Source organism: Pterocles gutturalis, unplaced genomic scaffold (assembly GCF_000699245.1).
Source record: "Pterocles gutturalis isolate BGI_N339 unplaced genomic scaffold, ASM69924v1 scaffold3437, whole genome shotgun sequence".
Classification (NCBI taxonomy): domain Eukaryota; kingdom Metazoa; phylum Chordata; class Aves; order Pterocliformes; family Pteroclidae; genus Pterocles; species Pterocles gutturalis.
The window spans coordinates 95,040-111,671 of NW_010115068.1; the positions used below are offsets into that span (position 1 = coordinate 95,040).

The 16,632-nt window shown below is 40.6% G+C and overlaps 1 protein-coding gene across 1 annotated transcript in view; it reads left to right on the forward strand.

The window, feature by feature from the left end:
• LOC104462882 (vacuolar protein sorting-associated protein 13B-like) overlaps nucleotides 1-16,632 on the forward strand; it is a gene marked incomplete at its 5' end in the record, with an annotated part of 112,291 nt that overhangs the window by 81,703 nt on the left and 13,956 nt on the right. Inside the window, 9 exons of the mRNA XM_010075026.1 lie at nucleotides 957-1,145; nucleotides 1,567-1,713; nucleotides 2,694-2,977; nucleotides 4,515-4,642; nucleotides 5,224-5,423; nucleotides 7,912-8,030; nucleotides 9,209-10,032; nucleotides 13,977-14,153; nucleotides 15,040-15,210. Of these exons, the coding sequence (XP_010073328.1) occupies nucleotides 957-1,145; nucleotides 1,567-1,713; nucleotides 2,694-2,977; nucleotides 4,515-4,642; nucleotides 5,224-5,423; nucleotides 7,912-8,030; nucleotides 9,209-10,032; nucleotides 13,977-14,153; nucleotides 15,040-15,210 (2,239 nt within the window). The remainder of the gene's footprint in view (nucleotides 1-956; nucleotides 1,146-1,566; nucleotides 1,714-2,693; nucleotides 2,978-4,514; nucleotides 4,643-5,223; nucleotides 5,424-7,911; nucleotides 8,031-9,208; nucleotides 10,033-13,976; nucleotides 14,154-15,039; nucleotides 15,211-16,632) is intronic.

Below are 16,632 nucleotides of genomic sequence, written 5' to 3' on the forward strand. Positions count from 1 at the left end.
ACTCTGCTTCTGCAGAATGGTTATTAATGCGAATGATTCCCACTTGCCAGTTACTATGTCTGTTAGTCGTATGATGAGGAACAGAAATAACAGAAATTTGCCATGGCGACTGAGCCACCGAGTGGGTAGCACAACGTACTTGATAGCAATGTTTGAAAGACAACGTATCTTAAAATTGCATAGTTAAAAATTGTCCGTAAGATACTGTGGAAGAAGACCTGCATGCCACCTGACTCAGCAGCCTTCTCTCCTTCCTCCCAGTCCAGCCAACGGATCCACAACGTGGGCATAACGTAGCAGCCCACGTAAACGGCTATAAAGGCCAAATGTAGACTTTGGCCCCTGCTCTGCTGACCTATCCCTTGGGAAGTGTGTTGACCACAGTAGCACAGCTGACAACCTAGAAGGAATGTTTGGTTTGAGAGGGTTTTGGGTGGAGTTGTTTCATAGCTTCTGTGCTACCGAGAAAGGTTTGATAGGGTGAATTGCATACGAGGACGATTCTTTAGGATGCCTGCCTTCCTGAATTCAGAGTTGTGCGTAATGGATCTTCTCACTTACCTTAGCTTGGCCATTCACATACTTTTTTATATATCACCCCAATATTTTTTATTTTTGAAAGAATTAAAATAATTTGACACAGCAGCTTGGCTGTCCCAGTTGGAGAATCTGATACTTCCTGTTTGTTTCACCTTCTTGTTTCCCCCCATGTATGTCTGTTAATAAACAAACGGTCTGCTTATTAACACGGCTCACTGTAGATTATGGTCTTGACTCCACTGTGAGGATCAGTCCCATATCTACATTGTGGCTTCATCTGTCCTTGTACTGCTTAAAAAGAATCAGAGGGAGAAAGGGAGGAAATGAGATTGGCTTCATACTGGAAACTACATTTAACTCTCGTAGAAGTGTATCAAATTGTCAACAAGTGATAATCGGTCATTTTTCACTTGCAGGAAGCTTTTCAGGTTGGAATATACTGGGCAAACACTAATACTGTGCACAAGTCAGTGGCAATTAAACTGGTTCATAACATGACCTCCCCGAAATGGAAGGATGCAGATAACGGGGAAGTAGTAACGTTGGATGAAGAAGGTTTTCTTGAAGCTGAAATAAAACTTGGTGCTTTTCCAGGTCATCAAAAGGTTAGAAGAAAATTATCGTTATTTATAAATTTATAATTTCAAAACAAAGTCATATAGCAGATGCAAACAATCAAATGTATGTAGTGTAAAAGCTCCTCCCTAATTGTTAATACGTGTAAAACATAATGAGAGTATAAACAATGTATGAAGTATAATTTAAAGAAGTAGATGGTCAAAAACATTCTGCCGAACTCATCAAGATAATATAATATCTCCTGGAAAAAAATTAATGAATTATCAATCTTGTTTGGAAAATATTGACAGAGACAACTTCAGAAGTATGTGATGTGGCTGCAGCTACAAAGTGCATGAATATAGACAGGATTTCCCAGTTCAAAAGAACATGGCAGTTCTGTCACTATATTTCAATACCTTTTGTGGTTTTGTGTGTGACTTTATCATCATTTTTCTTATCTTACAGTTGTGTCAATTCTGCATTTCTTCTATGGTTCGACAAGGTATACAAATTCTGCAGATAGAAGATAAGACAACAATAATCAATGATACATCATATCCAATCTATTATAGGCCGCAGCTTTCTGTTTCCAAACCCCGCTCAGGAGAAGAGGTAAAGTACTGTGGATGCTGGTTGTGTTTGTCATCTGCAGCACGTGGGTGTTTCGATTGTATGGTCTCGACTGCATATAGCAGAACTTGAACAGAAAACTTTAAGAGTATTCTATATAATTTTAATTTAAAAAACCAGAATTCTGGGTAAATTCAACTCCAGTAATTAACTGTGATCAGAAATCTATGCAAAGCAGGAGATTCTTGCACATTGCAGAATTAGTTCTGCCTGTTCTCCATCTGTTCAGGCACTAATGGCCATTTCTGTAAACTAGGCAGCATAATCCATAGTAGCTGTTGAAATTGTTCTCAGAATTTTTACTGAGTTCGTGTGTAAAAGAGGTATATTGGCCTGGCAGGCTGAAGACTTTTTGTTATCCTTTTGGGAAGATTCCAGTTATCTGAACAAAGCTGCAGAACGAGGGACGTGCCCAGAGTTTATGTATTTCAGTGAACTGCATCAAATTGTGAATATCAGTTTTCTAATAATCGCACAGTACATTCAAAGACTAGCTTACAGGAACCAAAATGTATGCATGGTCAATATATTTTAATCAACCATTTATACATATTTATTGAAGATTACATCGATAGTAAAATATGTGGAAAGGATTCTCAGGGTCAAACTTGCTAGAGGAGTTGGCAGATAAACAAATTTTTCAAGTCCCCTATTTCTGTTTTGGTTTGCTTCTGGGTTAGTTTTCTTCATATCTACATTTGTGCATCGTGAATTTTGTGGGATGGGGGATTGGAAGAATCATAGAATCATAGAATGGTTAGAATGTTGAGGCTAAAATCCATTCTTAGTTTTAGATCTATAAATGGATGTTCTTCTCACAGTTACGTTACAGTGATGTACCTGTTGCTTTTGGTAGAGTTCTGGTGTGTAAGTGGACCTGGAGACAGAACTTGGCCAAGCAGTGGACTTAGTGCAACCCTTGGTTAGTTTTTTCTTTTTTTTTCCATCTTTTTTCTTTCTAGGTCTTCCACTCGCCAGACAGCACGGTGTTCAGCGTCGGTCCGGCCGGGGCACCACGCAGCAAGGCACTGAGCGCCGTGCCTTGCTGGGACCTGATGTCAGACACCGGACCCTTCGCTTCGGGGGCACCTCCTACTGACAAACGCGTGCTACTGAGTTTCAGCCCAGGTGGCTGCGCTGGCGGCTGTGAGCTGTGGAGCCTACCAGCTGTCATTAAACAGGAGTTTCCTAGACAGAGCGTGGCGGTGCCCACGGGGGGTTGTAGTGAAAGTGGATTTTGTACCAGGTACTGTATGCTGAACAGTCACGAACAATGAACTTTGCTTGTTGCTATAAAGCCTCAGCTAGTAAGAAACCATATTAGTGCAAAAGTAAGAGTAACACATGCCCCCCATATGTAAAGGCAAGTCTTACTTTAATTTAAAAATTGTTATCTTTTCATGGTTTTGATGCTTTTATTATAAATGGTTTAATGTTATGATGATGTACAAGTTGTACGATTTTTATAATGTATTGGCTGCTATTTTTTTACACACGTGAAAAATAAGAGCATTAAAACTTTATTTTCGAGATTATGGTCTTTTTTAATTTGTGGGTAACAATTTATGAGTTCAAGAACAGTGTGAAAGAAAACAATACAACAATATAGGTTTTGTTTATAAAAGGTAAAAATCTATTTTAGTAAGGATAATAAGAGGATAAACAGGAAAAGCAAAAAAGGGATGAAACTATTTTGGGACTACAACAATGAAAGATTTCCAAGTTTTAAAGCTTGAAATATCCAAATGTGCATTCCACCTACAAACAAATGCATCCAGCTAGTTCAAAATAACAGTTCAGAGACTTGTCAGATGCCCAATTTCAATTCTCAGACCTGATATCGGAATCTGTTCATGCTTATATTTGTATAAACAAGAAGCAATCTGCTGAAATTAAAGGAGCTACATCAGGGTGAATTACCAGGCATACGATCTTTCCCTTGCCTGAAGTGCCTGATATCATTCAAATCCTCATACGGTTCCCCTGCAGAGTCTAAAGATTCTCACACAGACTTCAGATTTACATAATTTTAAAATGGGAAAAACAAGGAATTATAAGGATTCCTTATAATTCTGAGAGAGGCATAGAGGATTTCGTGTTCTTAATCAAATATTCAGACTGATTGGATTTTTAAAATCACCGTGAGGTGAAGTTTTTTAGAAATAGCCAAGAAATCTGCACATGCAAAAAAGAATTTGTGTTCATGCATGAAGACATTTTATGTAGCTAATGAGTAAAACAAAATTAATTTATTTTCATTTTGGAAATTTATGCAGTGATGATCCGTAATGTTGACATTTGAAAGGACGATAGCATTGTGGATCATTCCAGGGGAGCCATCAGTTACAGATTTACAGATTTGTTAGAAATATCTTTCATGTGTATCAGAGAAGTATGCTACAAATTCTTCTGGAATATTTTAAAGATTTATGTTGAAAATTTGGGCCTACAGTCTCATGTTTTTAATTTAATATAACTCTCTGCTGGCTCGGGCTCTCATCTTGCAAACACACGTGCTCAATTTAACTCATGAGTAGTCTCTGTGAAGTGATTTCTTCTCTAGTGCTGTTTTTCATGCTATTTCCATGTGTTCTTCTGTTTAATTCTGATTCTCAGTGGAGATATGTACTTACCTAAATGGATATAAATATCTGTGGAATTGTAACTTTCTCATAAAGAATCTTACAGGTGCTAGTTTTGAATGGTTTTAATTGTCCAGGGTAATAATATGTAAAGATTTTATCCAAAACATGCATATTCAAGCATATCTGCTTCTGTTTTAGAGCTATAGCACTGACTTACCAAGAGCATCTTGGCGTAACATACCTAACGCTTACAGAAGATCCCAGTCCTCGTATAATTATCCACAACAGGTGCTCGGTTCCGTTGCTTGTCAAAGAGAACTTCAAAGGTAGGTAGCATGCAGTGATTAGAAACAGTGTACTGTCGTATAAATTATTTTACTGTATCTCCAATACCAAGTTGATTTCAGTAGGTGTTTTGGTTATAACAAGAACTTAGTGCCTTCATAAAGGTTTATCTCCAAGTGAAGGACTGAAGCCTGGAAGCTATCGGAGCTAATCGTGTGGTCAGGAGTATGAACTTACATGACTCTTGGCTTTTGGGTCTCCCTGGTTCCAGCTGTCAAGGTGACTTGGCTGTAGGAAACTAGTAGACAGTGGAGTTTTCTTGACATCAGTTCAATCCCATGGAACATTTAAAGTTCCTCGGATTTGCAGATGTAACACGAAAAACATATTGCCAAAATTCCACCTACAGCATGTTAATGTAATGGTCAGTGGAACCATAATGTAAATCTTAACAACATAAAAAAGGGAAAAAACCCACAAACGCATAGAACTCCAACCAATAGAAAAGTAATGGTTTTATTTATTTCAGGCAGAAACTTCCTAGTTGGTATAAGCATAAGTGAGTTTTGATTTCATACAGGTTTTAGAAAGCCTTAATCTTATATATTTTATAAAATTTCAGATACACCAAAGTTTGAAGTTTATTGTAGAAGGATTCCAGCTGAAAGTTCCGTTCATCATGAACTTTACCATCAAGTCTCCAGCTATCCAGATTGCAAAACACGAGATTTGTTACCCAGCATTCTTCTGAAAGTGATGTCATCCAATGAATTAGTAAATGAATGGAGTGATTTTGTGGACATCAACAATCAAGGAACACAAGTAAATCATTATAAACTGTTTCCCCGTTCCCAGCATAAATGGTTTTCTTCCTGACCTGGACAGTTTATTATTCCTCTGCAATAAGCATATCCTTTCTGTTGGTTTTAGATTTTTTTATTTAAGTCTTGGGACCTCTCCTCCCTAAGCCCCTTGCTGTGGAAGTTTTAGAATACAGATTACCTTCTTCACTGGCTGTTTTTAAAAATACCTAGATAAAAAATACATGCTTTCGAGCACTGAATTTTTTCACTTCTTTTTGATCAACCTGGCAAGGCCAGGGCCTTCCCTTGACAAATCAGTCCTGAAAATTTCTGGTCCCTGTAAGCAAAGAATCCCACAGGATCCAGGAAAGTCCTTGTTTGGTGACTTAATTATCACAGGATATTTGCCTTTACATCTTGTAGGAATCATGACTGTCATTCTCCCTCGGTGTCTTCACAGAAGCTACGCGTGTCTTTCTAAAACAAAACAAAACAAAAAAACCCCTTTTCTTTCCTTCCGTTATTTTTCTCCTGTTTTGAGGTAAATGAAAACTTCCTTGACTGGAGTCATTCTTTTTGATGGGAATTTTTTTCCATCTTTGAAGTCATTAGTTTACATGGAATCAACATAAACTGCTTGGCTCTTTGAAAGAAATACTAGTTTCAGATGTTTTCCCTGGGGACCAATCACAAAATGCTCTTGATTATTGAGTGTTATGTTCTATAGCAAGTAGTTCAGTTTCCTTCAGCAAGCCAGTCGAGCAACGCAAGGTTTCAAATTTCAGTCATTAATGTTATGCCAGACCAGGGTTCTTTATAAGGATCTGGCTCCTAGAAGGAATTAGATGCTAAGACAACATTTGGGGATCATTGTCTACTTGAAGAACTCTTCAAATAAAAAGTGTAGCCTTCTGTTATTGAAGTTTTAGGGTTTACACCTAGAGAATTTCCCCAGGATTTCTCAGTCAGTCTTTCAGAAAACTATAAATAAAAGTAAATAAAGAATATGCTAATAGCTTCACATACAACTTGGTTCAGATTGTGAAATAACTCTTTCTACCTAGCCACACATAGGTACTTCTTATTCTGTTAGAAAGGAAATTTTATTAATTCACCAAAATTAAGGTATTTATCATCAGAATAATCTGAAATTGGAATTAAAATTAACAATCTTTAAGAATAGTGAGGGGTTTTTAGAATAATGAGGAGGGTGTATTGAAAATTCAGTAAATAGCCTCTTTTCTCCATCGTACAGGGTTGCAAATCTCTTTCAAATAAGCAAAGGATTAAAATGGACATATCAAAATTAGAAATTCTCTTATGTAATTCTCTGAAGAGTAAGACATAACTTGATGAATGAAATTTCATTATCTGTACAAGGTTATTATAAGTAGTGTAATAAGAATCAGTTTAAGTGCTGATCCTACTAAACTTCCAAGTGCTTTTCCTTCTGGTGACTTGTTTAGAGCAGTAAAGATTACTCAAGACAAACAACCGTTTATTTTACCTGTGCTAGCCCATTATCTTTGCATTATTCCTTGAGTTTGCATTCCTTTAAATTATAGCTTCCGTCATTACAATCTAGCAAACAATTGTGTTGATAGTAGCCCTACAAGAAAACAGAAGCCAGCTTGCTCTAACAAGGACTGATCTGAGCTTTCCAAACCTAAAAAGACCTTAATCTTTTATATTCTGGAAAAACATAAAACCTGCACAGAAATATTGCAGAATTAAGCTCCAAAAACAATACGTCATTTCTTTAAGTAAAATATGTATTCCTAAGGACAACTTGTTCAGAACGAAAGTTTGCACATCTGTAAGCAAGACACAAACCTGTTGTCAGGTTTCCATTTTCCTGCCTTTTTAGATGTTTTGTGCTTTCCTACAGACTCTTGCCATTTCTTTGTGGCAGCACCTTGCTTGTGAAGGTGTTCTTATGAAACCAGATTAGATGGCTTAGAAATGTGTTCAGTGTTGAGTTGTTGAGCAAGTCTTCACGAATCCAAAATGTTACTTATTTTTCAGTCTTCATGTGTTTTGCATCGTGCTATCAGCCAGTCATCTATCTGAGCTAGGGCATAGCAACATAATGTTAATTTAGGGTTTGTTTGCTGGAGGAGAAGGTGGGATTTTGCAGAGCTCCAGGAATATGCCTCTCTCCTTAATCCAAAATCACAAATTAAAATTTCTTATTTGTTCTTTTCTCATATAATCTCTTCCCTCCCCAGCACATGCCTATTTCTGGAGAAGTTGTTTCTTATTAAGATGTATTTGGTTATACAGTTAAAAGATGAGGTGCAAATTTCATCTTGCTGTACAACTGAAATATTTAAACTATCAGAGCTGCTATTTTCTGAAGTATTGAATCTGTTTCTGTTTTTCCTGAACAGTATCATGATTTGAGTACACGATCTTCACTGGAAGGTATTCATAGGATTAATTCAAATTATGACGGTAAAAACAGTAATTTCAGTAGTGTTCTGTATATTTCTAACTCTCTCCACTAGATTGTGTTCTTAACTGGCTTTGGCTATGTTTATGTGGACATTGCCCATCGGTGTGGAACAATAGTCATAACCTTGGCCCCAGAAGGAAGAGTGGGACCCATCGAGATCAACCTCAACAGGTACATAAAGCACATAAAAGATGATAAAAAGCATTGCCAAACAGTGCTGAGAGGTCAGTCATCTTTCTGAGTGTTAACTGGCTCACAAACTGTGGCTTAACTATTTGTTTTGTTTAATACTGCTGCATGCTCTATGGCATATGTTTAGACCATACGTTATGCTTTGTATATCACAGTTAAAAAAGGACAATCTAACATCAAAAGTCATGTCACTTTAGGGTAAACACTAGATGTCTGATACAAAAAGAAGCCCTCAGTTGTTCATTAAAGAAAAAAAAAAAAAAAGATATTTTCCATCATAATTAATTTTAAGCATGTTCATCAGTTTAAAATTTATTTAGCCGGGTCCTGCTGTCTGTAATCGTATGAGCTCCCACTACAGTTGGTAGCAAGCTTGATGTGCAAGGGCTGTAGAAATAGTCTTGCAGTCAGTAATTAACTGTGCTTGATTATGACATTCTTTAGAGGTCTTCTCCCCTTCCACAGCACACCATAACCTGGTCCGTAGCTCCATTCAAGTGCAATTATAACACTGCCTGTTTCCAAGGTGCAGAATGGCTGGCCTCCAGCGATGCTGTTACAATTAAAGGGGAATTTGTTCTACTGGTTTTATTTGCACTGCAATTAAGTATGAATCCCTGAGAAACTGGTCATCAGCAGTACATAAGAGCCTGCCTGCTAGTTAAACGTGGCAATGGGCAGTTAACACTGGAGGGGGAAGCCCTCAATGCCATCGGTATAAAAATGCTGTGGTAGCTTCACTGGAGGGCACTCACTGCCTGTGATGTAAAATTAATTATCTGTAACACTGATCTTCAGTAGTAGCTCACAGAAAATATTGTAACAGCTGAGGCTGTACATGAATTATCAGAAAGTGTTATTTGTTGGCTGCTTTAATATCTGGTGCTGCAAACAGGGAATGACTGTGTATATAGAGACCTTCCTACCCAAACTATCCTGTTGACTGATAAGAAAGAAACTAGCACAGATGTGTAATATCCCATCCTGGGTGGTACCCACTGTGGTGGTTAAGGCTCCCAGATCCCATTAACGTTAATAGGATTTGCACGATGAGCTGCCCATAGAGAACATCTCTGCTGATGGCTTTTTGAGAAATCAGGATGCCAGGTGAACTCAGAATACGTGAAGTACCAAAACTTCTTTTCCCTCCTGTCTAGAAGTCAAGAGCAGACTCTGTCACTGAAAATGTTCATCAGTCAGTTAAGCCTTGCTGCGTTTGATGATATTACAAACCACAGAGTGTCATCTGAACTCCTGCGCCTCACAGCAGACAACGTTCTCCTCCACGTGGCCCCGGCCACCACCTACCCGAGGGCCCTGTCGCAGGAGTTCCAGCGGGACGCCGTGGAAGGCCTCCCGCAATTTCATCGTCTCCAAGTGTATTGTGAAGACTTGCAGCTGGACAATCAGTTGTACAGCAAATCCAATTTCCATTTTGCAGTCCTGCTGTGCCAAGGAGAGAAAAATGAGACAGTGCAGTGGTCCAGAGTGAACAACCTCATTGTTTGTAGCAAAGATTTGGAAAGCTATAAGGAGAAGTGCTTTATAAAGCTCTGCATTGCTTTTTCGGAGGAAGAGAATTTCATGTTTCACATGAACGATCTCAGCTTTGAGCTCAAACCAGCTCGGCTGTATGTGGAGGACACCTTTGTTTACTACATTAAGACTTTGTTTGATACATATCTTCCAGAAATCAAAGCCACTTGCCAGCCCGTGAATACTTCAGATACTACCCTGATACTGCCTGAGCAAGTGAGAGAGCATGCAAGAGCTTTGGTCAGGCCAGTGAAGTTACGAAAATTAACAATACAACCTGTTAATCTCCTTGTCAGTATTCACGCTTCGTTGAAGCTGTATATAGCCTCGGATCACACTCCTCTCTCCTTCTCTGTGTTTGAGCGAGGACCCATCTTCACGACTGCCAGGCAACTCATCCATGCCTTGGCCATGCATTATGCTGCTGGAGCACTTTTCAGAGCAGGTCGGTACTTTTTCATAACATGTCACATTTTTATTAGATCCCAGGGTTCTGTGATTGTCTCTCAAGCCGAATAACCTAGATGTTAGCCATACGATTATTGTTTTCCTCAAACACTGTTTGATAATGATATTTTCAGACACCTTTCATGTCCTTCCATACGACAGAAGGGAACTAAAATGGCTGAGCAGACACCAGTGAAGATTTGTAAAGTTGTGCTAAACATTAGCCAGCCGCCTGAAGGCTTTACAAAACCCTGAACACAGCATAAAAATGTATTCTAGCTGGCTTAGGTTTTGTCATTTTATATTATAGCACTAGTCGGAATCAACCCACATTCCTCACATAAACTCCCCAAAACTACATTTAATCAAATTATTCAGCAAGTTGCTCTGCCTTCAGAAGTAAATTACAGCCCTGAATGTTGTTTTGTTGTTAAAACTCCTTTTGGCTGCAGTTTATGATTAGGAATCTGTCTTTCTTCATACAGCCTTCATGCTAAACTGGCACACAGATGTTTGTTGTCCTTTGATCCAAGAGCTATGAAGTTTGCTGTTACTGACTTTCTTCCATATAGGATCAATAGTGAGCAATTAGTCTATTAGGTTAGCAGGTACATTCTGTTTCCCATAAATATTAATTGAGAAATAATGAAATTTGGTCTCTGCTGCATCTTAGCGTGGAATGGAATTTGTACCTGAGACAGGAGGATGCTCCTCCGTGATCATACCCGAGTAATTCACTCCACACTGAAACACAGGGTTTATTTTCCTGCAATACTAATGGTCAGATTTTCTGAAATCTTGATGCTTCCATTTGTGCTGCGAGCATAGCTGTGACCTGATTTCTGTGGATGGTTTCCAAAACCATGCAAGTGCATTTCAGGCTATTTATAAATAGAGATGCTGACCTGCTCTTTCGCTGTGTGCTTACCTGACTCGCATAGCTGATGATGGCAACTGTGTACACAGTTGTGCACCAGGACATTGGGCACTGGTTCGTTATTTTCTTGCGTTATTTTGCTTACAAAACGTGCAGGGCTTTCTTTTTGTTACTTGTTTGGATTTGTTTTACGGTCAAATCCTGTAGTACAGAAGAGCACATTTAGTTTCTTGCTAATTAAGAGTGAAACTGGGGCCAAATCTATGGTTCACGGTGTGAATGTTTCTCCCCACAAGTGGCTGGGAGTGGTGATACAAGATAGACGGCAGCAGGAAATTGGGGTTATACTGGCTTTTCATTCGCAGCATCCCAGGTGAGGCACACATGGTGTAGTGAGGGATTCCTGAGCTTGCTCTTGGTCTTTCCTCCTGTGCTACCCTTGCAGTGTGCAGCAGTGCACAGGCCACCCCTTGCTCTGGACTCATCATATAGCTGAAATCAAGCAGGTTTAAATATTAAAAAATAAAGTTTGCTTCAGTGGAACTTCTCTTCAGGAATAAGCATATATTTAGTTACTACTTAAATCCCCCTCAAAGCACTAAGCCTAAAATGTATTTTTTGAAAGGGGTTACTACAATTAAAATAGTGAATTGTGTTGATTAATATTTGCTTGGGCAAAGAAGGTGCATTATTTGAAGAGCTTGTGGCACTTGTCAAAAGGCTGACTGTGTCACCAGAGTTAAAAAGGAGGAAAGAATCGAGCAAAAAGCTTTATATGCTCTGCAAACCCTGACTCCTTTCCTCGCCGTCAGGTAAGGATTCTTGGATTGGGCTCTTGTGGGAGAGGACCTCACTCTCCTGCATTTTAACCACATTAATCTGGAAAACGATGGGTTGTTTGACCCCCTTCTGCTCACCCCTGACCCATGCATTGATGGTGGTAGCATCTGCACAAGCAGCATTCCCATACAGCCTTTTGCTCCAAGAGGGACAGGGGCTCATTTTGCCCTTAGCTGTGTGCAAGACCATTGCTGCGCTGTGGGAGGGGGCAGGATGTGCCCCAAAGCCTGCAAAAGTGGGTGTATCGGGCTGCCCCATGCGTTGCAGAGGAGCGGCCAGAATCCAGGTCTTGTAAGCAACAAACAGGGCTGGAGACCTCTGCTCAGATGAGCATTGCTTGTCTCAAATTAGCAAAACTTGCAGTGGAAATCTCCCATCCCTTTCTCATTAAGTTCCCTTCTATTGAAAAGTTAACAAAATTATGTTTTAAAATATGAGTGGTATCAGCCAGATCTAACCCCTATAGTGGCCTATAAGGAAAATTTGGTGGCTTTCTGCTAATATAGTCATAATTATTTCATATTAGTGGATATAATCACTAAGCATGCTTTCAGAAGTGGTAGTCTGACCTGAACCAAGGACATTTGGGAAAAAAAAAAATCTCTCTGGTTGTAAGGGATTATTGCAACATTATTGATCAGCAAAAGCAGAAGGAGCATCTATTCCATCTGTGTACGCCTCCCCACCCCTCCAGCTTTTCATCACTTCACACAGTGGCAGGAATAATTTGTTGAGAATACTACAGCGAGGGAGTCGCAGAGCCAGCCTGGAGCACTGGCTTCCCCGGGTCCCTGGCAGGGGAGGGCTGCCAGGGGATGCTCCTCGGCGGGGCCGCCGCACTCGCTGCTGCTCTGCTCGTCACGTTGCCAGTAGGACTCCTTTGTTTTCACAGCCCATCCCACCCTCTCCCCTATGTCCACCGTGCTTCCCGTTTTTTTATACTACATGTATTGGAGCTCTCAACCTGCCAGGGCTGAAATGTGGGACAGATTTAACAAGAAGAATAGATTTTCTGGGAGCTTAGAATGATAGTATGAGATTAATTCATTTCATATGAGTAACATTTTCTCTTCTGTTCAGTTTCATGATTCAGCCTTCCACAGGAGTGACTGGGAGGGGTTACTAGAAAATAAGAAAAGCATCTGGATAGCAGGAGTTTGCGGTGACGAGATGGGAATGAGCAGGGCAGCACAGATCAAGGGCCCTTGGCAGGAGAGCAGGAGGCCAGTCTGTCCATCTTTCAGTCTCCTGGCCCTGTCGCGCCTTGTGTCGCTCTGCCAGTGCCGTTTGAAATTCATGAGACAGGGGCTCAAAGACCAGGCAGTTCCCATTTAACATTTATTGCCATTTCTGAATCGCTCTCTCTGGGCTGCCAAAAAAAAAAAAAAAAAAAAAAAAAGTTATGCATCACTATTTCCCTAATAAATCTGCTGCCAACCAGCCTGAGAAAGACAAGACCTGCAAACAGCTTTCCAGCAACAGATTGCTGCACGCTTGGCCATCCAGCAAGCTGCTGGCAACCTTGCGTTTATATAGGAAACCAGATCCGCAGATACCTCTCCGGGGATATGCATAAGGAATACTCCCCTATGAGTAACCTAATCAGCATGTAGATGTCATTGCTGTTTACACAACTGTACTGAGCAAAAGACATTTGTCTGGCTTTCACTGCACTCCGAAAGAAAATGATCAGCTTAGAAGGGTTGGGGTGGATTTAAAATAACTTCTTAAGCACTTGTCAAAAATCTGCATCGCCTTTCCTAACACTCCATCAAGCAATTGACCTCCACACTCCCGTAAAGCAGTGCATTGTATCAGTGTAAACTCCCTGTCACAATTCTATCACATAAGGATGTGAAATCACAGACTCTGCCTTGTAGCGTCTAAAACCGACCCAGGGATCTGAACTTGCCGTTCTGCCGTAGCTGTGAGGCTCCAGCATCCGCCTCCCTAGCACACTTTTAGCAGAAATACGGGAAGCTCCTGGAAGGAAGTCATTCTAAAGCTATTTGTGAGTTTGCCAAAAGGATTTCTTTCATTTATGAAGTATGAAAGATTGCCATTTCTGAATTCATAGCGGGTGAGTTATTTCCCGTGTTTTGCTCAAAGGAAGTTCAGAATGCGACGACTTCTAGTGTGAAAAAGAGAATTAAGGAATAACCTTTTCGCAACTGCTGCTGCTGCAGTTTTTGCAGCCGTAACATGTGTCTTGTTTCTCCCCACAGGCTGGGTTGTCGGATCACTGGAAATTCTGGGAAGCCCGGCTAGCCTGGTGAGAAGCATAGGGAATGGCATCGCCGATTTCTTTAGGCTCCCTTACGAAGGGCTGACCAGAGGCCCAGGAGCTTTTGTCAGTGGAGTTTCGAGAGGAACAACATCATTTGTAAAACACATTTCCAAAGGTAGATCTTTCACTTTGTTGCTCCAACTACTGCTTTGTTGTCGTGCGTTGTTAAAGGAGGTGTTAAAGTTTCACCCCTATTGCAGCTTTGTTTGGCTGGCTAGGCTGAGGAGAAGTGCTGGGAGCGTAACAAAGCTCACACAGAACATCTTATGTATTAAACAGATCACTGCCTAACTACAGTGTGCAAGAATGTTTCAGAAACTTCAGAATTTTAAACCTCCCAGTGGGAAACAGAGATTGGCTCAGCCAGTATTTCATGTGATAACTGCAGAAATATTAAAGGTGTTCTGTGCTTCTGCTAACCATCAGAAATCCTACACTCTGTCGCCTCATCATATTTATTATTTCTTTAAAAAAAAAAAAAAAGTCGTCGATACAGTTGTCATGACTGTGTAAGTACGTGGATAGGTTTTGACAGCAGGGCTGCTCTGGCCTGAGAACAGGAGCAGCTTTTGTTTTGCTGTATAAACAGTGCCATCGCGTGGCTTCAGCCGCCCGCAGAGACCGTCAGCCGCCCGCTGCTGCTCCACGCTCCCTCGGGACGCCTCCTCGGGGGGCTCCTTCTGTGTAAATAGTTGTTTACATTTCCATCACCCCACCTCCCTTTAGCTTAGCCTTATAGAAGTTTGGGAAGTGGGGCAGGGAGTTGCTTTTCCCACCGGCCAGGCAAACCCGGTGCAAGCTGGTGTAAAAGGCGTGCCAGGGACCGTAGAGGCAGCGTGGTGATGCTGAACAAATAGTCAAGCATGTTACACGTGGGCAGCTTTTCAGTTGACTTCCTGTTCTGCTCGTAAGTTCAGTATTGCAGTGAGGCATAGAACGTCTCCGTGTTTTAAATTAAAGCACTTTGATCCAGACCCAAATGTATATCTCCATGTATTTAGGTACACTGACATCAATTACCAATCTGGCAACAAGTCTTGCTCGGAATATGGATAGGCTGTCACTGGATGAGGAGCATTACAACAGACAAGAAGAATGGAGAAGGCAGCTTCCAGAGAGCCTGGGAGAAGGACTGAGACAGGGGCTCTCTCGTTTAGGCATTAGCCTTCTAGGTAACGTACTATTAAATATCAAGTTGAGTGTTTGTGCTGTTTTCTGATCTGCTCACCGGCCTCATGTGCAATGCGTGTGAGTTATAATTGCAAATTCTGTTTGTTTTGGTGTTTTCTCATGAAATAGCCTCACAATATGTATATGAGATACTGTTCTTTTCAGCAGGGTTCAGTGACTTTTGTGTATGATTTTTGCTGATAAAATAATTGCAGATGTAGAAAAAGTTTGCACTCTCTTTGCGAAATAATGTTTTTGTTGGTACGTGATGTATATCTGAGAAGAAAAAATAATTCTGCATTGGGCAGCACAAAGACGTCATCACGCTGATGTTTACTTTCCAATGAGTTATAGGAATGCCTTCCAAACCTGCTTGTTTTTTGCTGTGCTGTAGATACCGGTGATTCTTGGTTTTGTTTGAAAACCACTTGAACTGAATGTAGATGTTAAGTAAGCTTTGCTGGGGAATTCTGCTTTACAGAGACCCGTGTCATCCTGATTCAGTGTAATTGTATTCACCGAGCAGCCAGTTAGGTTAGAAGGGAAGATCACTCTGGCCATTTCAAAATAGTACCCAAAAATCTGAAAACTAACCCGCACTGGAAAAAAAAACTCTGCAAGAAGTTTTGCAGTAAGGGGCTGGATTTTCTAGGTTACTTGTCCCACAGCAAAGGAATGCAGAACTGTGTTGTTTGGCAGAGCTCCTCGGTTCGTATTAAAGAGTACGAATCCCTTAGAGATCAAAGTGACCAAAAGCAGTCCAGTGCAAAAGGTTAGAAGAGCTGAAGCTTGAAAGGATTTGTCCTCTTTCCTAATCTTCAGTAGTGTACACAACTCCTAAATTTGCAACCGCAACCCTGAAAGCCCCAAAGAGGAAGTGGTAAAAATGTTACAAGTTTGGGTTAAGTTACTGGAAATTATTTTAAGCAATAACATTAGAGGATGTGAAGCACTGTCATTTGAAAATGCCTGTAAACCGGCAAGCGAGTATCCTGGGAGAAATGTGCATAAAGAAGAAATTTCATATATTAGCAGCTACTATCCTAACAGTAAGCTGTTACTGGTGTTGCAAATCAAAGGCAGTTCAGAGGTGGTTTTATTTTTCCTTCGTGTTTTATTGGGCTAAGGGCAGTCAGGTTGAGTAGCTGGATGAAAGATTATCCTTTTAGAAGCACTGTGTCAGCCTGCTGTGTATGTGCTTGTGAAAGGGTTTGGTGATCTTGGCTCCGTTATTAATAAGACAGAGAGATGCCGTGGTGGCTCTCCCCTCCGCTGGCACACCAGAGCCCTTCAGGGCTAAAAGCATCCTCTGTACAGCCTGAAGTAAAGAGCAAAGCTTGGTAGCTTTGGCTGTAACAAAGCAAAGTTTCTGCTGTTGGGGAAAGCCGGGCGCTGGGAACATGCACGCACAAGAGCTCCGAGCC